This window comes from Ostrinia furnacalis, unplaced genomic scaffold (genome assembly GCF_004193835.3).
Source record: "Ostrinia furnacalis isolate ACB-3 unplaced genomic scaffold, ASM419383v2 OfSCF4694, whole genome shotgun sequence".
NCBI lineage: Eukaryota > Metazoa > Arthropoda > Insecta > Lepidoptera > Crambidae > Ostrinia > Ostrinia furnacalis.
This window is the reverse complement of record NW_021134933.1, coordinates 1079754-1104865: the sequence shown is the minus strand read 5'-3', so window position 1 is coordinate 1104865 and position 25112 is coordinate 1079754. Positions and strand designations below refer to the sequence as shown.

Genomic DNA, 25112 nt, shown 5'->3' with positions numbered 1-25112 from the left:
AAATGTCTATAATCTAGAGCCGTTAGCTGTTTGTCACCAGAAATTAAACTCTCGGATCTTTGAGATAATATTATATTTATTAACAGAACACTTACTACCACAATCTACTGACCATTGTTCGTGACAATCTTTAGACCTGGCTAGAGAAGCGACCACCAAACATAGACCAGCATTAGTGATGATCCTTACCTGTTCCAAGTTAACTTCTTGGTTGGGATGGTGGACCTGGGCGGTGGTGATGACCACGGTGGCGGTGGAGTTGGACCGGGAGTCCTTGTACGTGACGGTGTCGTGGTCGTCTTCGGTTTTGAACGGGAACGCGGCGTCGCCCTGGAAAATGATTACAATAGTTAGTACATGTGCATATGTACCTACATAAGTGTTATCTACACTAATATTTTAGGGAGGAAAGATTGATTAGGCTCCGAAACTACTGGACCTTCAAACTCATGGTATCGATTCTGGAAGAAGACAATTCCCACTTCTCGTTGCAAATGTTGCTAAATAGCTAAAATTTAAGGCATGACTGCCAAAAACACTCAGCTACTGTAAGGTGATTTAGCGGATCCAACGCAGCATGTGAAGTCCACCAGGTGGGCCGACCACATCATAAAGGTAGCAGGAAGGCGCTGGACGCAAGCCGCTACCGACCGGGCAACATGCAAAGCATTGGGGGAGGCCTATGTCCAGGAGTGGACGTCCTATGGCTGAGATGATGATGATGATGATGATGATCCAACGAAATGGATGAGGTTTCAGTGATCTGAGTCCAAGTTTCCTACAAGAAACCATTGTATAGAAACTATTGTATAGGGATATACAGGCTGCCCCAAAAATAGCATGTCAAACAAAAAACAGTGAAACAGAGTTTCAACTGTGATAAAGACCTTTAAAAAAAATGTGACCGTAACTCACCACATCATCAGCTCCACACGGGTAGGGCTGGTATGCCTGCGCCGGGTCGCTGAGGTTGGACTGCTCCGAGAGCCTCCTGGCTTCTTCCTTCACCTGGACATTGGGGTCCAGCTCCAGGGCCAACTCCTCGGCCCTCACTTCAGAGCAGGTCACGCCGCGGAGCAAGACAGCCTGTGGCAAAAACTAACTTTGATTAACGACGATGATAAGCTACTACTAGCAACAGGACAAGAAAAGAAACGATGTACTCTTTCATAGTAGACTTTTTACGTTATAAGGAATACATAATATAAAGCACTCTATGTAAAAAATGTTCACTGAAATAATGGTGGAGACACCTACCATCACAGTCTATAACAGCCTGGAGAGCGTTGATATTGCAAGTCGTCCATAATGACGTACCCTCAATAGATTACAAGCAGATGGAGATGCAGAGGATGAAAAAATATGAAATCAAAATAGCTCATAGGCTAGAATTCCGTAGGCTGCATCTTATTATGCAAGAGAAATACAGGAACTGCTACTCTTCACAGCTATCAATTACGAGGAAAATCAAAGTAGTTTACATAAAGTATGTCAAATTACCTGGTTCCCTTGAGAGGTCCTGACAGCCTGGACGGCGGCGAGCGCGGACGACGGCGCCGGCGCATACCCCACGCACGAAACTTGACTAGATCTGGAATAAACATAGATTTAAGGATTTAATTTAAAATAACTATTTGCAAAAACATTAGAGATGAGAAAATCTTAAGTTTTCTTTACGCGGCCCCAAGGAGATCTTGATTAGATTCGCCAATTATAGAATATTGGCCCGAAGTTCCTGTAATCGCTTATCATTATCATTTTTCAACCACAGGACTACCTTGTGAGTGGACGTCCTAACGCTTCGCTTGCCGAAGCAGTCTTTACCAGACAAGCCACTGGGGGGCTGAACTGACACAGTTGTTTGAGATAAAAGGGGAAGGCAAGTGTTGGTAACTTCTGACCCAGATGGTCAGACATTCTCATATTTTGTTAGGATGCATCCTAACAAATCTGAGCTTATGTGCTTATGGTGTTTCTAATACTGCGTCCGAACCAAATCTGTCAAAATAAGTTCAGAAATCGTTCTGGAATTCCAGTTCAGTATTAGAGATCAGTAGTTGAAAATAAATGTTCAGAAGTAGTAGAAGATCTCACCTTCGACTGCTATCAGGCGAGAGCTGGTCGTAGACCGCATTGTGTTGCGCCACGACGCGCTGCGGCGCCGCCACCGCGCCCGACACAACTGACGCTTGGCTGCTCTTGCGGGAGATGTCAGACGACCTGCAGTGTCACAGTTGGAATTTATAAATAGTTATAGATGGATTATGATATTACTAGCTTTTGAGCTTGACCCGGTTTGAACTAAGTTTGTCACAAATCGTCATAAATTATAGCCTATATGTTAATCTGAGTTGTAAACAATAATACTGTAAAGTTTCAACAAAATCCGTTCAGTGGTTTTTGCGTGAAAGAGTAACAAACATCCAGACATCCTGACATCCAGACATCCACACAAACTTTCGCATTTATAATATTATAGTAAGTAGGATGGATCCTCTATTAATGAGGTTTTGGCATAATAAATACTGTCCATATACCAAAATTAGAGGCTCAATTTGCTTCTGGTAAATTAGAGGATCATGTTCTAGTGGAGACCAAAGGACCTGATGATGATGAGATGGCAGTTGCATAAACTTTGCTGTCAGTTGAATCACCGTGGTGGTAACACGGTGGTAAAGATAGGTACTTGAAATAAGGGTGATTCAATAATGTCATGGATCTCTTCTAGACTTTTTTAGAAACATCATAATGGTAAATTTTCGTCTTCTATAGACAGGGTATAAAGTTGACTAGAGCATGATGAGTATTATCGCTACCTAACTCTGTCATCAGCATTTTTTTTTTAATTATTCACCCACTATTTCTGAACATTGGTCATTTTCTTACCTGGCACTATAAAGGCTGCTCCCCGAAGAAATTCCCGAGTCTCTCCTTGTATTCGGGAGACCAGTTTTGAGTTCGACCGCTACGTTAGTGTTGCCTAATTCCGTCCTGCCTGGCACTCCACCTGATAAACAAAATTGGCAATTTAGTTATAACAAAATTGATAGAGATAAATATATTATTGGTATCTATCTATCTACACATGGGCCACGGCCACAGTGTTAACTATCAATTTCCGTTTTTGCTCTCGCCCTCATCAAATGGTGATTCTTTGCGATAGAACGAGACGACATGACTGGCAATGGGCAGTTAACACTGTTGCCGATACATAGTAGGTACTTAAATATGATAGGATCCAATATTTTTTTAAGTAGTTAACAATTTCTAAGATCACTCAACACGAGTGCCTGTATATTATGACATGTATGGGTATCATCTTAAGAAATACTCTAAACATTTTTCTCAACATTGATTGTGTACAACATAAGGTAGCGACTTCGTTTCGGATCTCTTCTTCTGGTTTGATCTCGTGAAAAAACACCGGGCATATCCCCCTCGCTTTATGACTAAGTTTTGTACAAGTGGGTGTCACTTACCCCCACCAATATCGCCGGCATGCGCAGGCGGCATCAGCCTCCCCACCCCCATCTTGTTGTTCCCAAACCGGGGGGTGTGGTGATGCGCCCGCGGCTCCCCTATCGCCACCATCGCTCGCAACATCAGAGGTAGCTGGCCCACTTCACCCACTACTTCTTGTTCCACCTGAGGACAAAGATTGATGGAATAAAGTTAGAGAAATATGAAAAGACCTACTAGTAGGTTTATTAAATNCTGCAGTTGAACAATTTAAATGATTTAGATCAGTGGTTACCAAACTTATTTAGTCTACTGCCCACTTTGAGAATAAATTATTTTTTAGCGCCCCCCATTTTTGTAGTCAAGAGTCGAGCTCAGTCGATGTCTAAGAGTCATCCTCGTAGATGACGCCTCCCAAGCCTCTACACAACGTCCTAATTTTTTTTCTGGGTCTCTTACCGCCCCCCTTTAAGCCTGCAGCGCCCACAAGGGGGCGTTATCGCCCACTTTGGGAACGACTAATTTAGATGGTTGTAGATGAGGAGAAAATGCCAAGTCCTCAATATTGAGGACTCTAATAGACAATCTGGAGGCATATGCCTCTAGGAAATTAGAGAGGGTCATGCTCCAGTGGAAACCAATGGACCTGATGATGCTAAGATGTAACTGCATTAACTTTGCTGCCTGGTAATACTATAGTCATAAACTCTCATGCCCGTTTTCACCATCAATCCCTAATTTTTTTTTGTGATTCATATGGTAATATATAACAGGAATTTTGTTTTCATATGGGTCACTTATTTTATTGATGGTGAAAACGGGCGTTAGAGTCGTAAGGACAGATGAAAAAAGGGTGCAAAGGTGTCTAGTTTTAGTAGTCCAGTCTTGTAGATGTACAAGTTTAAAGCTTTATGAGCCTGAAGACTATTACTAAGCTAGCTCTGTCATCAGCATTTTTTTTATTAGTTGAGTGTCCATTGAGATTGACCATTTCCAGCTGTAATAGACTGGATAACAGTTTTGTTCTTACCTGGCACTGTAAAGGCTGCTCCCGGAAGAAATTCCCGAGTCTCTTCTTGTATTCGGAAGCCCAGTTTTGAGTTCCACCGCTACGTTAGTGTTGCCTAATTCCGTCCGGCCTGGCACTCCACCTGAAAAACAAATTGTCAGTTTAGTTATAGCAAAATTGATAGAAATAAATATATTATTGGTATCTATCTATCTACACACGGGCCACGGCCACAGTGTTAACTATCCATTTCCGTTTTTGCTCTCGCTCTCATCAAATGGTGATTCTTTGCGATAAAACGAGACGACATGACTGGCAATGGGCAGTTAACACTGTTGATAGTACTTTAAGATGTTAGGACCCAATCAAAATTTTAAGTGGTTTACAATTTCTAAGATCACTCAACACGAGTGCCTGTATACATACATGGGTGGGACATGTATGGGTATCGTCTTAAGAAGTACTCTAAACATTTCTGATCAACATTGATTGTGTACAACATACGGTAGCGACTTTATTTCGGATCTCTTCTTCTGGTTTGATCTCGTGAAAAAACACCGGGTACATCCCCCTCGCTTTATGACTAAGTTTTGTACAAGTGGGTGTCACTTACCCCCACCAATATCGCCGACATGCGCAGGCGGCATCAGCCTCCCCACCCCCATCTTGTTGTTCCCAAACCGGGGGGTGTGGTGGTGCGTCCGCGGCTCCCCTATCGCCACCATCGCTCGCAACATCAGCGGTAGCTGGCCCACTTCACCCACTACTTCTTGTTCCACCTGGAGAAAAAGGAAGGGATTAAGTTAGAGAAATAAGAATTAGATTCAAAGGCACAATATGAAAAGAACTACTTCTAGTAGGTTTAAAATAAAAATGAGAGATTTCATTATATTAAGTAGGTCATACAAAAAACAAGAAAAACCTAATTGCAACTATTGATCTACTGGTAATCGATAGCGTACTTAAATGTCATACGCATGGTTTATAACTATTCCGTTAGGACCATCACTAAGGCTGAGTTTCACTACTTGCACTACCTAGCTTTAACCATAATTATAACGATAACCGGTGTGTTTTGTATGGAGTTTAACAGATTTCTGGCGTTTGATAAAGTTAAAGTAAGATGGTCCAACTCAGCCTTAGTATTTCGTCATGAGATCTTAACATAATGAAAATATGATCTAGAATCGCTTCGAAGTTTAATTTAAGACTTTCCTGATGATGTTAAAGTGTATTATTAAAATCTCAAAGGTACAAACCTCTCCATCTAATCTGAAGTAAGGGGCGCCATTTTCATCACTAAATCCACCGAGACCAGAACCGCCAAAGTCCAGTTCTCCACCACATTGAGCTGAAAGCTGAAACGACAAAACCATAATTATTAAATAGACTCTACACTTACCATTTAAAGCAACATTTATTGAAAGTCTTTTATTAATAAATATGGAGTAGAACAGCAAAACTACCATCATATTCATGTTTCAATAATTACATTCAATACAGCCATCTTCATCAACAATACAAAACATCTTTGGAAATTACTTAGATCCCGGTAAAGATTCATTTAAAGTTATGTGGCTCTAAAATACTAATTGTCAGAAATTCAAAATAAAGAACGGTTAAAAATATCATTAAACTAGCTTTCCGCCCGCGGCTTCGCCCGCGTGGAATTTTGTCTGTCACAGAAAAACTTTATCGCGCGCGTCCCTGTTTCAAAAACCGGGATAAAAACTATCCTATGTTCTTTCCCGGGACTCAAACTATCTCTATGCCAAATTTCATCAAAATCGGTTGCGAGGTTTAAGCGGGAAAGCGTAACAGACAGACAGACAGACAGACAGACAGACAGACAGACAGACAGACAGACAGAGTTACTTTCGCATTTATAATATTAGTTGGGATCCGAAGAAAAAAAGCAGCAAAAATCATTGTAATTCAAACGTATTGGTCTTACATAAAGCCTCATGTTGTTCCAGCATACCTGATGCGCAGGAGTGTGCAACGCCAGAGGCAGCGGCGAAGCAGGGCTCTCGCTCTTGACCGACGCGGAGGACGTGTGTCCCCTCGCGCCGGGGGGCATGCCCCCCTCTTCTGATCGCGGGGAGGAGCCAGCCCCCCCGCCCCCTGATTCTGCGGAGTCGTCTCCGCGGCTGCAGCCTGAGGAAAAAAGGATTTGGTTAGCTATCTTATTTGATATTGATGAGGATTAGTTACTAATCAGAAATTAAAAAGTTTATTTATTTTCCGCGAATATGTTTTTATGAAGTGCTTTTTTTACACGTCTCAGAATAACTCGGACCCTACCACTGATTTGAAGAAACAATAAAAACAACATTTAACGATGTTTGAAATACCCGGTATTTTTATTTATTTGCTGTGAAATTGCATGCTTAAACTATGAGAAATAGCGTTTTAGTTATTTAATTTAGCATTAAGAGATGCATCTCAAACTAATTTGAAAATTATAAATAACTTGAAAAAATCTAACTGCTTAAGGCATTTTTTCAAGACAAAACGAAAGAAGACCTCACCTTTGTGTTTCTTACTGGCATAGAACTCAGCACCATGGACGGTTTTCACGTGCTTCCGAAGGGATGAAGGATCAGTGTACCTCTTGGTACAACCGGGCGCTTTGCACACATATGGTTTCTGTAAAAGAGATGACATCATCTATGTAAGCTAAAATGTATTAAATACATAATAATCGTTTTCTAGTTCTTGTAAGCTACTTCTACTACAATGGCGTCTATTATTATCCAAAAAACACTAAGAGCGATGTTGAAAACATTACAAAATGTTCTAAAGTCACATAATACAAGAATCGAGGAAGTAAATGCACTCGATAGTATTCATTAGCTTCGTTCCTTTCAGCCAAAATGACGTCCACTGCTGGACAAAGGCCTCAAGCAGATCGTCGGTCCACCTAGTGGGGATCCTAATTCACTGGCTTACCTCATTACTATGCGTCCGATTCTGGTGCTTAGCTCGATCACTAGCGTTGGAGAAGGCCTTGGCGCATCCAGGGTATTCGCAGGTGTAAGGTTTCTCGCCCGTATGACTTCGGAGATGGGTCTTTAGGTTTTCCAATCGGGAGTAGGCTTTGCAACAACCCTCGAACTGAAAGAAAAAGAGAAATCAAAATAAAACAGTTGAAAAATTTCTGTATGTAAAAAAACCAGATTCAGCGATGGAAGTGAAATCAAAATGTTAAGCAGTACGACTGAAATATCCAAGTGGTCGTTGATGACGATGATGACTGATGAATGATTTATAAACAGTAACTTTAGAATCTGTGTATCTACAGCTTGATTGCCAATAAAAACCTCACTGGTAGGGTTTTTACAGGTCAAGTTTGTCCCAGGGAGAAAATTGTCATTGGGAGAATGCGTTGAATAGAATAATAATTCTTATCATCAAAAATACTTCTATTATACTCACAGTACACTTATGAGGTTTCTCCCCCGTGTGCCTCCTCATATGTACCACCAGCATGTATTGAGCCTTGAAGGGTTTCTCATCTCTGGAACAGCCTACCCATCGGCATACAAAGGCCTTCTTGCTGGCGTGGATGTGGTCCGTGTTGATGTGTTTTACTAAGTCATCCTGTGTCGGGAACTCAAGTTTGCAGTCCACCTAAAAGGAATACAGTCTTTATGAGAGATCAATAACACTATGGTACTATTCCAGAAAAGGATTTCAATTTCAAAAAACCATTTTCAATGTATCGCTGTTGGTTTCTATAAATAAATAAAAGGATTGCAAGAAAGAAATGGGTATACGATATGAAAACTACCAGTTTCCATCCTATTGATTGAGGAGGATGAAAATTGACTATGGACTTGTGGCAAAAAGGTAATGATTCCAAAATTGGAAGTAAATATTATGACGATCTAGAAGATTTATTAACATTAACAAAATTACGTAACTTTTTACGTAAAATACATGAATCAGCATCTACAGCTTGCAGCACTTACCCAATGACAGTTGGTCTCAATAAAGTCTCCAGGCTCATCCTTGGAGTCCAGACCGTCGTGGACAGTGCTCTCGGCGGCCGCTGACAAAGGCTTGTTGCTGTGCATGTTGTCTCGATGAGACATCAGGCTCTGGGGTGACTTTCGTTGCGTTATCGTTGACGCACTAAAAAATAAAAGTGGTTATTAGCTTTTTAAGTTTTCAGGGGCTTTTCTTGGTAAGCGCAGTGTGGTGCATTCTACGGTATGAAGCAGCAAAGTAGATACCTACTGACAAAAACACCTTAAGCTAATCAATCTGGCGTCTTATTCAGTTGCGATAAGATAGTTTTTCCAAAAAAGTATGTCTGATTATACTGGCTTCTGTCTGGCAGGAGAAAAACCGGGGATTATAACAGACCTTGTTAGAACAGTGTTTGGACATTGACTGATGTTGAAGTGACAAATCAAACACACTACTTAGTACGGTACAATTCAATTGTCTAGTTCAGTGCAATACAATGTAATGAAGGCCAATTGTATCTTACATCTTGTTTGTAGAGTTAGTTTAATATTTAGCGTTTGATTTATTCGCTACAGTTATATTATGGTTTAGGTTACAATTAGATGCAATGTCCTGTATGCTTATAGAAAAGGAGACATAATTACTATAGGTTTAGCATTATATTGGGCGATCTATATTTACGACAATTTCTTGATAATTTTCAACAGATTATTTGTGCAAAAGTACTTTTTTTACCCTAGTCTTCAACAGTCAATGCAATTTGTCACCCCAGTAGTTCGACTCTTTGTTTGGGGTACCCTGACCCGCAATCTTGTCTGCAGAATGTCATTAGCAGGCGCAGCCACATCGCATCAGCGTGCGACGTCAACTATGATTGATTGCGGTCATTCATGACTCAATTGATGTCTGTGACAGTTCCTACCTACATCAGCGTAATTTTTAACTTTCTTTCTGTGGGAATGAGCTATAAGATTTTTTTTTTTTGCAGTTGTGTATACGAGAAGGTAGGCCTGATTATTCTGCACTATTATCTACAGCTACGAGTATGTTACCTAGCAAGTTATAACATTTTACCCGATTAGATATCATAGGCTAGCCTTCCTAAGGACGTCCTTCGCCAGGTCATCAGACCACCGAGTGGGAGGCCTGAATAGTGAGAACATTACACCTATCTATCAGTTCCCAAGGTTTTTCAGGGTTTCAAGTCAGTAACTATCCTCCTGGACTTGGAGGTAGATCCTGGCTATACGGACAGTGTTGGGGAAATAGAGATGTCGTCGTCGTTTCAGCCAAATGACGTCTACTGCTGGGCAAAGGCCCCAAGGATTTTCACAACGCTGCCCGCTTCCAGGCACCTCCCGCGACCTTCACCAGATCGTCAGTCCACCTAGTCGGGAGCCTAGAGAGGAGAGTCATATTGTTGTACCTGTCAGCTTCCATGATGCTGGTGACCTCAGGCTGCTGGGGTGGTTGCTGCATATGTTGTGGAGGGGTGCCGTCTAACCCCAGGCCTGGTCTGACGTCAACTGGCGCGCCTATGAGCAGCTGCGTCGGCGATGAGATGTGAGATCTGGTGAGAAGTAGATGAAGTGATGAATTTAATGATAGAGTGGATTTGGTTAATCTTAGGTAAATGCGCATGTAAAATATTCGCGACAAAGGTCTCTCTTAAGGATTTCTATAACAATCGGTCCTGCGCTGCTCGTATCCAGGTAGTTTCTGTGACCTTCAACAGATCATCGGTCTACTTAATGGGAAGCCTGCTCATTGCTTAACATAACTAAATGGTATATTTACTACCATTGGACGTAGGAGGAATGAGTCTATCTTGAAATTCTGAGTTCGATTGAAAAAAATACTTATACCTACGATTACGGCAACCAAATACACACCACTGATGTTGTCTATCTTTCGTGCAATTATATTATTTAAAATCTTCATACGCTTTCTATTCTTGACTCCACCAAAGTTCCACCACTTCATACTCACCTATGAATACCAGCGACCAGATGCGCGTGCGCCGCATGGTGCGCCGCCGCCGCTGCCGCCTGCTGATGCGCAGGGTCCATGAGCACCCCGCCCGCTAGCACCCCGCTGCCCCCCACCACACCCCCTCGAGCGAGGAGTTGCTGTGCGAGAGACGCGTGGGAGAGAGATAGCGCGGGCGATATCGCACCTGGAAGGGAGAAGGTTGGTTTTATTATTGAGGTTTTCTAGAAAAGTAGGGTAGGTACCGTCCACCACGTCGTCTTGCCAAGTTTGATAGAGAAGAAGAAAAGAAGAGATAAGCAGATTTAAGCGTCCTGTAGTTCAGTTTTATAACACAAAAATTGCTACTAAATACTTTTTTTCACTAAAATAATGGAAGAACAGTCGCCCGGCAAGCGAAAGGCCGCGGTTTTGATTCCCACCTTAGGCACTAGAAAAGTAGGGTAGGTACCATCCACCACGTCGTCTTGCCAAGTTTGATGGAGAAGAAGAAAAGGAGAGATAAGCTGATTAGGTATAAAGCCTGTTAGATAGACTGCTAGTTATCAAAAGGAGAGAGTTATAAGTCCAGCAGCAGCTTAAACCATCGTTTATGCTGCTGCTCACCACACGGTGTGAATCTTTCCCTGAATCTTCGATAAACAGTGGGTATTTGACGGTTGAGTTAGGACTCGTACCTTTAAATTGAATTAATTCCTACTTGTCATTATCTAGTGTTTTTACATTTGGCACTATCGATTTCGGCTACAATGAATAAAGTTTAAAGTAGGTATCACCAGTAGCAGATAAGCTAGGATGGTATCATGTCTACTAGAGGTTCGAAAGCAATTCTTATTAGCCATAAGGAGTTCCTAATCACCTGCACTAAGATGTCCATAGCTCCCAGTGGATGCAGCAGATGGCGCTCTCACCGCCAGACTGGCGGGAGAGGCTCTGATGACAGCAGCCAGGTCTAACGACTCCGCGGAGTACGGGCTCCAAGACACCGCCCTCTTGCGGTTGGCTGATGCACCAATAGCACCGCCGGACAGCCTGAGACGGGTTGGGGAGGCTATTCTAGATCCTGGAAATGATACAAAGAGGTTTATTAGCGGACTACAATATTACCAATATGCAGCTTAAATCTATATTAGTTAGGTTTTGATCCAAGACTGTCAGGACATAGCGGTGCAGAAAAATACGATACGGTTCCAAAAAAAGGTAGAAATAGGTTTTAGGTACAGTCAGTTAAATAGTTTGTAACAAAGACGTGGGTTAGGGTTACTTATTGGCTGCTCTGAGTGTCACGAACTATTTGATGCTGACTGTACACGCGTAGTAAAGACGACAACACATCAAACTAAACGACTGTGTCATCTTATATTACCGTAGACAACGATTTGTTCTTTCATGTATGTAAATAACTGAGGTCTTAGGCCCAGAACAGACGGTGAAACGCAACTGCAACGAAACTGCAACTTTCTGATGATTCTGATGAATGAAACTGAAACTGAAAGTTTCAAACTGGTCGCGTCATGTGTGGTCTCTCAACGGATGCTATGGCAGAAACTTAGATGCAACTCAAAAGTAACTAGCAGTTGTAGTTTCGTTGCAGTTGCGTTTCACCGTTTGTTCTGGGCCGTAGATGGAGCCTTCATGCAATAACTTATTCATTTGTGTCGACAATACAGCTTGTCAAACTTATTGTTTAAATATTTATTTATCTTCACATGTTGTCCCACACTCACACGCAGTTAAAAACTGTTAGTCAGCTATGGTCAGGCCATTGAGCATAAAATAAATACTTAATTTGCTGAGTCTATTTAACAGTGAAGTGTCACTAAAGTTTAAGCTTAGATTGCACACAATTTCTAACTTTTGTGGACAGTCTTAAAAAAATCAAGGATGAGCTCCATAGAATAGATTTTTTATCATCCAATTTCGCTGGAGATAAAGATTTATTGTTGCATGAAGGAGGTACTATAAGTTTCCAGTTAGTAACTTCAATGTTAAATTAAAGCATTACTTACTTATTGAGACAGCAAAAAAGGTATTACAAAATTTACGGAGCATAAAGTAAGTTTTACTAATTAAATCTTAGGTAATTACTTTTATAACATAATAATTACAAATAATGCTTGCATTAATAAGTAACATTAAACAACTGCAAAACCCACGTTTGGTGTAACTTTGTTAAGTAAAAAATTTAACAATTATAGCTACGTTATTAAACGACCGCACACAATTAAGAAAAAATGTGTCACTATTCCATACTCATTAGATTATTATGGGTCCCAATTTCAATCTAGCCAGGTTATTGTTTGTTTATTCGAATGTGCGACAAAAGTAAGGGTTATTAATAAACCCTCTTTGTATGTTAAAACTGTATGCATAATTACCTTCTAAACTAAGCTGGAAGTCTTGGCTGGCGAGCGTGCTACCAGCATGAAGCTCCGGGTGTAAACTCCTCGCAGCACTTAAGTACTCTAGTCCTGAAACAAAAGAAACCATTAGACACTTTAAATACTTTAAAACATACAACATTATCATGCAAATGCGATTCCGTAAGCCATTCTTTTGTAGCATACCGAAACGTCAGAAAATAACATCACAATAACATTACGCATTCCAAAACAGATCTTTGTCAAAAAGGACTATAAGAAGGAATGTTTAAATTGTTTACTTAAAAGTTAGGAATAATTTTAATAAACTAAAAAGCTATGCATTTAAAGTAGGCACACACACTTGACGTTATTACACGTTTAAAATATATCGTATAAACACACCATTAAAATATTTGCAAGTTGTATTAATAAAAATGCATGTAATCAGAAAAGGCTTGCAAACGCCTAAAAAACAAACATGTTATACACCAATCACAACATAATAGGCGTGGCGTGTATTAATGTCGTTAACGTCATAAATCTTAACGTATGGTCACCCTAGCGCAATAACTGCAGATTGAGACGTCACCAAGTTGGACAACTGGAAAATAAAGTGTCCACTTAACGCCAACACAGATTAATAATAGCCACAGATGTCTTTTACGAGCTTATTCTCGAGAACGGATTGTTGAAACTAAACTTAGATTTCAAAGTTGGACACCCCACTAGCGACAATGTTGCAGTGCGGATTGAGTCTGCCATTTTACATTTTTACCTTTTTGCGGTGCTGGAATTCACGAAGTTCCACGATGATTTAGCTTGATGGCATGATAGATTAAATGAGTGCCTAGTTGCCACCCGCATTTTGTTAACGTAATTTATGTGTCGTTTTTAAGCTGTAACATTTTGATGAAGTCGTAAATTTGGTCTAATACAAGCTGTCATCAAAACAACCAAGCAACAGATTATGTGATTTTGCTTAAATCACGTCGTACAATATGATACGGTGTTGAAAGATAACTAAAAAATACAAGATTATTTCCATACAATAGCATCGCCCGTCGCGGGATGAAATCATAAAACCTAATTGAATTCCATCAGAAACCTCACCCAACCTTATAGTTTTGGGCTATTAATCATCTTAATCAAGCCTCCCCACGGCTGGGCGTCATTTCGACCGAATTTCCTAAATAATCACATATAATACGCTTGAAAACAAACACTATAGGTCCGAACCGAAAAAAGGCAAAACGGTTTGATTTGTTGATCACGCTCCTCGCCGACCGAGGCGGTCATTTCGCCCGAAATAATAGGCTAATATTAAAGGCGTGAGCGATCTCCAATTTGCCGAATAACCAACCCAAACAAGAAAAATCCGACCGCTTCCTACGGAAAATATCGTATGTGGTCCGTTTTGACGCGCCGCGCTGCAGTCCGAACGAAATTTTTATGTCTTCATCCATTGTGAGAACCGTCGCCAATGTTGCAACGAAAAAAAAAACGAAAAAATACCTATCATCGATCGGACTTATGCCCAATAAGTCGGCCCGCTTCGAATTCCACCGGACCGCGATGGTCACCCTAACGACATTTCTGTAACCGTCCGCAAGAACCTCACCCGAAAACTGTCTTTATGTTCTTTTTTCGAATACTTGAATAATCGGGCGGTCGGCGCGTTCGATTGGGTCGCTTTTTGCTCGTTACGCTTATATCGGGCGATTTGGGATTGATGTATTAATTTTTATCAGAACCGATTGGGCGTTAAATTAGTATCGAGGAGTCTAGTGGTTTCGTGGTCACGTTTGGAGTTAAAATATGAATGTCAATGGCTTTGTTGGGGCGGCGTCTTTGCCGGGAATTTGTAGCGGCGTGTACTAATGAGATGCGAGTAAATTATGTGTTTGGTTGTTATTCGAATGTGCGGCGAGATGAAGGCATTACGACGTGAATTTGTAATCGCGTAGATATTTTTACGACTAAAATTCACCGGAGGCGTTATAAAATATTTAATAAAATTGTTATCCGCCTTTGTGTCTGGACTGTTAAATGTCATTATAAAACATGCAAACAAAAACACTATCAAATTTATCTGTCTGCAATAATGAGCTGCTCCAATGAACACCCGAAGTGAGACGGCGTTAAAAGAAAAAAAAACTAGTTCATTAAACCATCAAATGTCATAAAGCGATTAGTAGAACATGGGTTGGGATACTGCAAAAAACCGTCGGCATTTTCTAACGAGGTTTTTATACTATAATCAAAGGTTGTATCGGGCAGGTAGTTGGTGCTATGTATATCTCCATAGATTGAGACAGCTTCTAAGAAATTATAAATAAAGTATAAAACACTCACCCTTTAATTATAGAGTGAGATAAAATCACGCTTGAGTGGTTCATCTGTGGCCTTAGGGTACGTTTACAATGTAGGAGGAATAATATTAATTACGCACTTAGTGCTTTAGTGTTTTTTGAAAACTTTTTTAGTCCACTGTGTCCTCAAAAAATATGCAAACCATGGTCACCTTAGTCGAAAATTTTTTTTACTACAATTAATTCTATGATAGATTTCGCATTCCAATTCGAAATTCATAAGTTAATTGACTCAAGCTTCTGAGCTTGATCGTAAATACTCTTAAAAACGTCATTAAAAATGATTCAGGAAACATAAACTATTAAAATGTGTTAATCTTTGATATAAATTCTCAAAAAGTTATAATGTGACGCACGCATCGTTTTTAACAACGTGAAATTATAACCTTAACAGCATAATTATACCTCGGAGGATCTAGTTAATGTTATCTCTTTCGCTCTCGTTGGAGTCTCGTCTCTCTCTTCGCTTTTTGTTTCGCGAATATTTTGATGATTTATTCATAAACGTTGGGTGTTTGTTTATTTTCGGCTGTTGGTGTTCTCAGAAACTGCCCTGAACTGTGATTTGAGGCACTACTGGGCACTTAATTGACAGATAAATGAAAAACTCAAAGAGGTGGCGAATCAATTTATCTTTAATACCAGGGTCTTTGCTGTACTACGTAGGTATCGATTAAGAAATACTTCAGACGTTTTACTACCTCATAACAAATATTAAAGAGGTTGATTCAAAGACTGTCACTGAAATTGCAAAATAATTGGGGTCATTATAAAACTATGCATTAATGGAATAATATTATAGAATCATTGTTTTGTAGCGCTGGTAGAGAAAAAGTTATTATCAAACTTTTATAGTTTTTTTTTTGGGACCGTAGGTAGGTCTGTAGTAGTTACTTATTTGGAATGATCAAAACAAGTAATAACCTACAAATAGCTTGAGCGTTTTATATAAAGTTACCAGAGTTATCTTCACTAATTGTATAAAGAGGAAAGATTTTATTGTTTGTTATCTTGTAAATACAAGAATACAAATGTATAAATTCCGAAAACTGCTGGAACAATTTGAAAAAATCTTTAACTATTAGAATCCTACATTATTTCTGGTGAACATAGTCGGTAAAAAGTTCGCCGGATTATTTAGTTTCTAATGATTAATGTATCTATCTTTCTTTTCAATATCGTTCCGCTTAGTTGCCGTAAGAATCATCAACCAATAACCTCTGTAATAAGTTATCGAGTGGCGACCACGGGCTGGAAGACGTAGCGTGGGCAGGCCTCCTACTAGGTGGACCGACGATCTGGTAAAGATCGCGGGAAGAGCCTGGATGCGGGCAGCGCAGGACCGTGCATTGTGGAAAACCTTTGTCCAGCAGTGGACGTCATTTGGCTGAAACGAACGAACGAACGAACCTCTGTAATAATACAAATGCATTAATTACAGTGACAACGCATGCAAAACGGTTCAGCCCGGTAGCTATCCCGTAATTAGGGGCATCGTTAATCGTTATCTTAATAATTGCTCAGTTATCACTTAATTAGGTAAGTAATAATTTTACGCCATGCATTAGTTTTTGGTGTAGTTTTACGAGAGTGTTCACCTCCTTATTTAATTAACTACAACTCTATTCACTGGTACCTACAGGCATTTATAAAATTTTAATACCATTTTTAAGATTTTCAAAGAATATTGAGTCAGATGCGATAGTTATTTTAAAATAGCAACCGCAAAAGAACAGAAAGACTAAATAGGACTCTTTTTTGCAAGTAGACTTTTAAAAAGCGACTCTACACGTCTTAGTATTACTTTAACCCTACCACTGCTTTAGGACAATAAATGGGTCAGTGCTGAGAAGCAGCAGCGCAAGATACTCTGTCACTATTGTCAGCCTCCTTTTCCAGAGGTGGAATTGTGTAAAGCAATCGTTATCATTTGACAGTTCATAACGTACGATTATTCTGTCAAACGCTTTGTTTAACCGACTTTATCGTACGTTATGAACTGTCAAATGATTACGATTGCTTTATACAATTCCACCTCAGGGTAAGTTTATGAAAATCAAACTATAGCTTAACTCAGTGGATGCCTAAGGTATGGAAGCGGCAAGGGAGGGTGTTTTTGAGAAGGCAAACGTCATTGAAACTTCAGTATACTTCAGTGGGTCTAGACAAAGTGCAAATTATAATCGCAAACCAGTCGAAAAGTGGTCGAAAAGCCCCTTTTTTCTTCTATGGAGTTTTGACGGATTCGATTTTCGGTTCGATCAAAAAGTGCGTTTTGTCTAGGGGGGCAGATTTGTATGCTCTGTCACGTCACGTCGCAAGTGGAACTGGATTGGCCACACTCTCCGAAGGGACCCCGATCACATCCCTAAGCAGGCTCTGGATTGGAATCCCCAAGGAAAACGCAAACGTGGTCGACCCAGGCAAACGTGGCGGCGCACTGTAGCGGACGAGGCGAAGAAGATTGGCAAGACCTGGAGCGAGATCAAGTGGGCAGCTCAAGACCGAACGAGATGGAGGACTGTTGTGGACGCCCTCTGCCCCATCTAGGGGACATAGGACCATAAGTCAAGTAAGTCAAGTCACGTCACGTCATAATAATGTCAATGACACCCCTCCCGTGCCGCTCCCATACCTCAGGCACTGACTGAGATAACACTAGACCTGTATAGTTTTAAATACAGGATGCAGAAAAGTAAAATAGTTCTAATTAAATACTCAACAGAAACGCCATTTAAAAAACGTGTAAAGGGGCAAACTGGGGCCAAGTTCGGAATAAAAATAAAAATAGTAATTAACGATAAACTAAACCAACAGTTTCCGCTTGTTACGGCTACAGCTTTAATAGCCCTAATAATAGCCTATGTTTATTTATATGTTTACCCGTTTATGGGTTTCGTAATTAATATATCACCCGGTCCGGATTTATTGCGTTCAGCAGACGAAATATAGAAACCGCTAGTTTCTTTGATTATGGTGTTAGAAATTGTAGTGATTTGAAATTATGGTTTTTGTAACAATAATAAATTGAATAGGAACAGTATGTAGAGTTTGGTAAAACACTTTGAGGTTTTTATTTACCAAACTCTAAGAATACAGAATGAATTATTAGGAAAACATTTGAAGTGTTGTCATTTAAGTAAAAAAATTCTTCCTGCGGACTCATGAGTATGAACGAATATTTTTATTTACTTTTTATTTTAATTGCCTATTCCAATCTGTTGAAAACATTGTCCTGAAATAATTGGTTTAGAATTTAACATTGTATTTATAGTTCAAATCTGCACTCGTTAAGTGAAAGGTAGCAGCACTAGATGTTCACGAAACAGAATGCGTATGTTGATTTTTATTTCAAAAACACATTTCGTAAGGCAATTTTGGGTAAGAATTCGCGACAAAAACACGTGTTAACTTGTTAATTAGTTTTCCTGGAAGGACAGGGTTCGACTTGTCGCATGATTTATGCTTTCCGTGCCGTGTTCCGTTGATATCGCCAGTTTTAATTAGAGGAACAAAATGTTGCGTGCGCCGTGTTTTCTTTGCGGTAATTATCTCGCGAGTTCGCAACTTGGCGCCTAACACTACCGGGTGATAATTAATTGATAGAACAAAGGTTCGTCGTTTTTGTATGGGGTGTACAGACATCCGATTAACCATTTTGTTGCAAATTCGCTTCTATTACAAATGCATAAGACCCCACGGTGTTCACCTTCACGTACCGCCTCCTGTACTTATTTCTTATTATACATATTTATGTACCTAAATGGTTTGTTCGTTAGGTGAGGGTACATTTCAAAGAAAAACTATACGTAGAGTCTCTTATGCACTTTTAAATCTTTATAAAATCACAAATCATAATATCGAGTAAGAAGCTGCTTTTTCATAGTAGACTATAACTGATTCAGATTTATTAGAAATCTAGATTTTGTGACATAATAAATGGCTTCATCAAGTTTTTTCAATCATTATAATACCATGCTATCAATAAAATAATAATCTCTGTTAAAAAAGTCTAGGATTGATTAGACAGGTTTGACGTAAATTATTTTGTAAAATTTATAGTTTTTACAAAGAAACTAATTGGATAAAGATGTATAAATAATTCTACGAGCTTGTATCGAATTGGACATTAATATGCCTAACGATTTAATCGCGCGGACATAATCGATTATCACACACAACAGTGGTTAATAAAACACGTTTAGGCAAAATAATAATAGGCATAATTTGGACGAGATTTCTGTATAGTTGGATAGTCTTTGAGAAAATAGTAATGTTGTTTCTTGTTGCTAAAAAAAGTCAATTTTTTCATCAAAATATTGACGAAGAATGTAGAGGCAATAAAATTATAGTTAAAGTAACTTTAATCGCACAAAAAATCGACTACCTAGAGAACTTACAAAAGCAAGCTTTTCGACAGTAATAATTACCAACTACCTAATAGTCTTGCAGCAGTTTAGTAGAGGTCTCTCCCTAAGAATATCATAATGAACAAGTGATACAATACAAAACAAAATGATACAGTGATTTAGTAGACGAAAAATCTTTTCTAAATACATATTGTGCAGAAGCTGTGGTTTATTACATCACAGGAAATGATATTTGTGAATAAAGATTATTTATTTATCTACTATACATATAAAAATAAGTCGGGTTTTCTTCCCTGACGCTATAACTCCAGAACGCACGAACCGATTTCCACGGTTTTTCATTCGTTGGAAAGGTCTCGGGCTCCGTGAGGTTTATAGCAAAGAAAATTCGAGAAAATTTTCAACAGAACAGCGGGAAGGGGTTAAAACGGGATCCACGCGTACGAAGTCGCGGGCGGCCGCTAGTTTATTTATATAACTCAAAGGTGACTGACTGACTGACATAATGATCTATCAACGCACAGCCCAAACCACTGGACGGCTCGCGCTGCAATTTGGCATGCAGGTAGATGTTATGACGTAGGCATCTGCTAAGAAAGAATTTTACGAAACTCCACCCCTAAGGGGGTAAAACGGGATCCACGCGTACGAAGTCGCGGGCGGCCGCTAGTTCTATCATAAATGTTGTATGAGTGGGCCGAATATGTTATAACTCAAACTAAGCACATCTCATACACCAATATTGGTACGATTGTGCAACCAAATGTAGGTATAGCTTGACGTGCTGTCATCTCTACCAACCCTAGAAATAATTACATTATGAAAGTTAAAGCTAAGCGTGCACTTGAGTTCGTTCAAAGATAGATATTTCTGGGAACAATTATGAATGTGCGGCGTGGGTGTGGCGATTGGTATAAGTTGAGATCTCTCGCTGTTATTTTTATACATATTTATATTAAAAGACATACTTGAGATCCAGGGAAAACATAGGAGTTTTATCCTACTTTTGGAAAAACTAACGAGCGCGATAGTCTTTTTACAACTTAAATTAAAGCAAGCAAAGTGGGTAAAAGTCAGTACTTAAAATTATTAAATGTAAGAATAGATGGATGAATGTTTGGTTAGTACTAAGTGTTTCAAGCAAAAAGTACGAAACGGGTTTTGATGAGACTTTAACAGTATTTTTATTAAATTGGTCAAATTACAACGATAAAGTGTCAAGCAAGAAAGTCAGTTTTAAATTATATCAAACTGAACTTCACGACGGCGAAGCCGCGGGCAAAAGCTAGAAATAATTATCTAAATATATCAAAACCCCTGGAACATCCTATCACTTGGGCCACACATCCAGCCTACCAACGGAACCATTCCAAAGATGTCTCAATCCACGGACCGGATCAATCAGCGAAGGCGGGTTTTTATCGATCGACCAGAACAGGTTTACGATACAACAAATCGATGGAGATTACCAATCGATACCCCTTTAGATTCGCCAACGGGCATCTTGTAGTTGTGCTCCAAAGTTTTAATTATGCTGTCTATGATGGTTATGATTTGTGGACGAAGAAAGCCGTATTTTAGATGTTCTATTACTTAGAATACATTTTTATAGAAGCTTTTAATGTCAGTGATTTTGAATCGAATGTTAGAAAGATAACAGACCTAATATATTGCACAATAGCAATTAAATAATTACGTAATAAAGAGATAACTAAATTGATTAGATACGTCATAATGTAACAGTGATTGATTAATGATAATCACTAACTAAAGACATCTATCTTTTATAACTTATACTCGTAAGAAAGCTCTGTTTGTAGACCTCTCTACATTGTCTAGGAAAAGGTGTACTTCCATCTTCGTCACAATTTATTCCATAAATAATAGCCTGTTGACTAAGTACTTCGACACCGCGGGCTAACTAAAGACAGCGCCATCTAGTTTTCAAAACAGACATTAACTTTTATTACTAAAGACGTCACAGCTCGTCCGAACAAATACAAATGACCTCATTCACATAAACATTAAAGTTATATGAAGAAATTATCGCTATAAGCGAGGATGTTGGAGATATTTATTAAAATGTATCGAATGTATCAAGCTCAGCGGGGTAATACTATCTAAGGCCGTGGGTATGGTGATTATCAATCATTGGATAAAACAAGTTACAATCCCGTGGAGTCGCTCAGCGGCTCTTGAAAGAAACTTGATAAATAGATTACAAATTATAATTTATACTTATGAGATCTACTGCCGATGTCAATAACTTCATCATGGTTAACAGTTTAGAAACGCTTCAAAGTAGTGCAATTTATTAAATCATGGAGATGGGTTTTGAGATTGCTTTGATTTGCATACAAATAAAGCTATAGAAGGAAAATATGAATGGGAATAATAGGTATTGTTGAAAATTAAATTATATGATTAATATTATAGAGACGACAGATTTGATTCTTTGTTTGTATTGAATAGGCTTCTAAACTACGGGACCGATTTGAAAAAATCTTTTACTATCAGGCGGTACGAATTTCGGTAGATCAGTTAGTTTGTCAATAAGCACGATCAATGTAATGACTGATTAAAATTGGTGATCAAAACTGTTAAGAAGATGTAAAACCATAAAATCACTGCTTGATAATCATCACACGAACGATTGAAGCCAATAAGTGTCAGGTTCCTAATAGCGTTTCAAATCCAAAAAATCTCAAACATAAAGTCGTTCAATTAAAGGTCCGAGATCAAAATTAAGCCTTCTTCGTTTAAAATGCATTAATCCGGTCACTTGTCACGCTCTTGCGCATCGGGCGTCTCTTTCTAAAACCCGTTCCATACCCGGCTCCTCGTTGACAAAGATTAAACTCCGGGACAGCGTGACAAAGGTGGTTGAAAAAATAAATGGGAATGTCAGCTCCGTTTGTGACGTTTTGTAAATTGGGCCTGTGCAAAAAATACTCGGATTACAACGAGAAGTGATGGGGTTATGTGCGGGATAAATCATCATTACGGACTATCGATGAGAAAATCGAACGCTCGAAAATAAACGATGCGTTCTGCAATGTATTTTACGATCATCCATTTTTTTCAATTAGGGCCCGGATGCTATCGAAATGGATCATGACATAAATATGATATTGATTTTCTTTTCCTCATAAGCAAATAATACAAATGCGATTACAGCTTATAAGAAATTAGAAAATGTTTTAAGCTTACTGAAATCACAGGTGCTTTAGTAACTTAATAATGTACTAGATTATATGTAGCATCTAAAAATAAGTTTAATCCATCGGAATCTATTCCAGCCTCTCCAATTCTTTGACGTTTATCGTTCTCCGTTTCACAATCGAAGCGCCCGCGCCTTTTTCGTTTTTCCTTCGGCAGTAACATGAACTCTCAATCTCTCGCGCACAGTTTTTACGCTCAGTTAAACGAGTTGGTTCTTAATTTACGGTTATCGAACGATGAAGACATATACATTCGTATAACTATATCTACCTTCATAATAATTTTTCGGTACATCGACTTTTAGGATTCGACTTCTCAAAACTTTTATATTCTCACCCGCGAAATTATAACAACCTTTAAATTACAGCACCCTAAGCCCAGATTGAAATTCATTATTAATATTCTCATTAACTTTGACATAAATATTTCATTTAACATGATCGTGATTGGCACCTGTATCATTAGCGGGTTTATTAAAATGTTTCATAAGATTCCGTCGTGTAAAAACCTGGGACAGGTAAATATGGTGATTAACATTTTCGGAGAGAGAAAAACCACGTAATGAAGGCTCCGTGCAAACAACTTTATTTAAAAGGAATACGCAATGCATATCATTTGCACACATGATTTTAATTCCCGCTATCCTTGAGTGATCTCGGCTCATTATCATTGCACAATATGTGTATTTTGTTAATGCTGTAAATGTCATTCGCATCCTGTTGGCTTACATTTTCTATGGACCGATAACGAAGGCAGCAAATTGAGTGAAAAAGTGTCCCAATGAACCTTTAAATTTGTCCTCTGTATATGTCTCGGGAATAAGCTCAACATTTACATCATCATTTACAGTGTTATCTGATGCACGAGATCGTTCAACTTTAAGTCTTGTGCGTTCACCGAGAAAGTGCTATTTACATTGTTTACATCAGGCACTAAGTTTCTTTTTAGCCTTTGCCGGTTCTGCTATAAGTGGTGTATCGAAATCTCTTACTTCTGCAACTACAACTCTGTTACTGCATCTGTAAAGGTTATTGTCGCCTGGATCTTATGCGTTTTTTGTTGTTTTTGAATCGTTGACTCTATTAGTGTCAGTTAAGGTTGGTTTTTGTGCGCCGTTGGTACTTGAATGAGTAGTTATTTGTTTTAAAGAGGCTTTATCGCCGCACGTAGGCTCGATTTGAATAAAAATACAATTTATATGTGTCGGAGTGCTCGGTTAGGCAGTGTAGGGTTACAGAGCTGGTTGGACCAGTCAGCTCCCAATTTGCTAGCACATTTCTGAGTAAGTTATTAAATTTCGGCTTGTCACTTCGCTTGCGAAATTTTGCAGCGATGGCGCAGCTGGCGGGTCCTCGGGCGCACTCAGGCGCATCTAGTTCTTTTTTTAATTTAATGACTTTGCGGAAATTGCTCATTTCGAATATGATATTTTAATAATCTGAGACTTTATATTCGGTAGCTATAGCTATTTGCATAATAAAACTTCATCAATATTGATATTTCAACTAATTGATTGGAGTTGGGTAAATGTTTAAAGACTAGTTGTTAAATGTTTTATTTATGGAGATAAGTGGTGATATTATCTTGGTGAATGAAGCAGGTTTGCGATCAATGATCGCCATTTCGGTTAGGTCCCAATCATCTTAGAAAATGAGTGTTTTATTTTACATTATTAAGAACAGCTTATCGGGCTTGTTATGTCTTGAATGCGTAGCAATTAAGAATGCAGATCGGAGTTATTGAATTAATATAATTTTAATTGAATAGTATCCGCTCATCCGACAAAAATACTGTTCCACAAAAAGACTGCTTGTTCGTGGTGAATAAATTATTATTTATGTAGTTTTTTTACTCGTAGGTTCCAGATTAATTGGTTATGCAATTTCACCTTGTAAGCTAAATAAGTCGGTGTGTGTATTTTATGACCAAACGAGTCATGTCCAATTCGTTATGTCTGACAAGATTTATTATCTATTTTTATGCAAACCCCCATAGGACTCCCCTTTTTCCCGTGGATATTGTAAAACGGATAGTAAAGATTATAAGGCATCCCCAAACCGTCTGGTCAGCATGGGAAGTGTAAACCAAAACCTTCATTTGCCTTTGATTAATTACAAAGAGGTGCTTCTGCAGTGTAGACAAAATGACCCAAGACGATAATGATGATAAAATTGTTAGAATCAGATAATGAGTAATATAGGTCGGTGAAGGAGTAGTTACATCGCATCCGGTGACCTCTGCAGTGGACGAAATTCGATCATGGAGAAAAGTTCCATTGAAACACTCGCGATGGCATTATGCGACATGAGCCAGCCAAAAATATTATTTATAAATAAAAAAACTATTTAGGCAGAAA

General features: G+C 39.0%; 1 protein-coding gene across 12 annotated transcripts in view; it reads right to left on the bottom strand.

Moving 5' to 3' along the window:
* The window catches only part of ci (transcriptional activator cubitus interruptus), a 153133-nt gene that overhangs the window by 3074 nt on the left and 124947 nt on the right, over positions 1-25112 (bottom strand). For 5 of the 12 annotated variants that reach the window (XM_028314451.1, XM_028314449.1, XM_028314446.1 and 2 more), the window contains 16 exons: positions 12811-12903; positions 11292-11495; positions 10433-10619; positions 9870-10013; positions 8443-8605; positions 7907-8101; positions 7421-7585; positions 7000-7117; positions 6423-6625; positions 5728-5826; positions 5082-5247; positions 4490-4610; positions 2095-2220; positions 1501-1591; positions 916-1098; positions 190-330 (listed from right to left, as the gene is read on the bottom strand). In XM_028314451.1, the coding sequence (XP_028170252.1) occupies positions 190-330; positions 916-1098; positions 1501-1591; positions 2095-2220; positions 4490-4610; positions 5082-5247; positions 5728-5826; positions 6423-6625; positions 7000-7117; positions 7421-7585; positions 7907-8101; positions 8443-8605; positions 9870-10013; positions 10433-10619; positions 11292-11495; positions 12811-12903 (2399 nt within the window). Of the gene's footprint in view, positions 1-189; positions 331-915; positions 1099-1500; positions 1592-2094; positions 2221-2886; positions 3008-3479; positions 3646-4489; positions 4611-5081; positions 5248-5727; positions 5827-6422; positions 6626-6999; positions 7118-7420; positions 7586-7906; positions 8102-8442; positions 8606-9869; positions 10014-10432; positions 10620-11291; positions 11496-12810; positions 12904-25112 lie in introns of all 12 variants that reach the window. The other 7 variants (XM_028314452.1, XM_028314454.1, XM_028314448.1 and 4 more) reach the window with 7 other exon arrangements.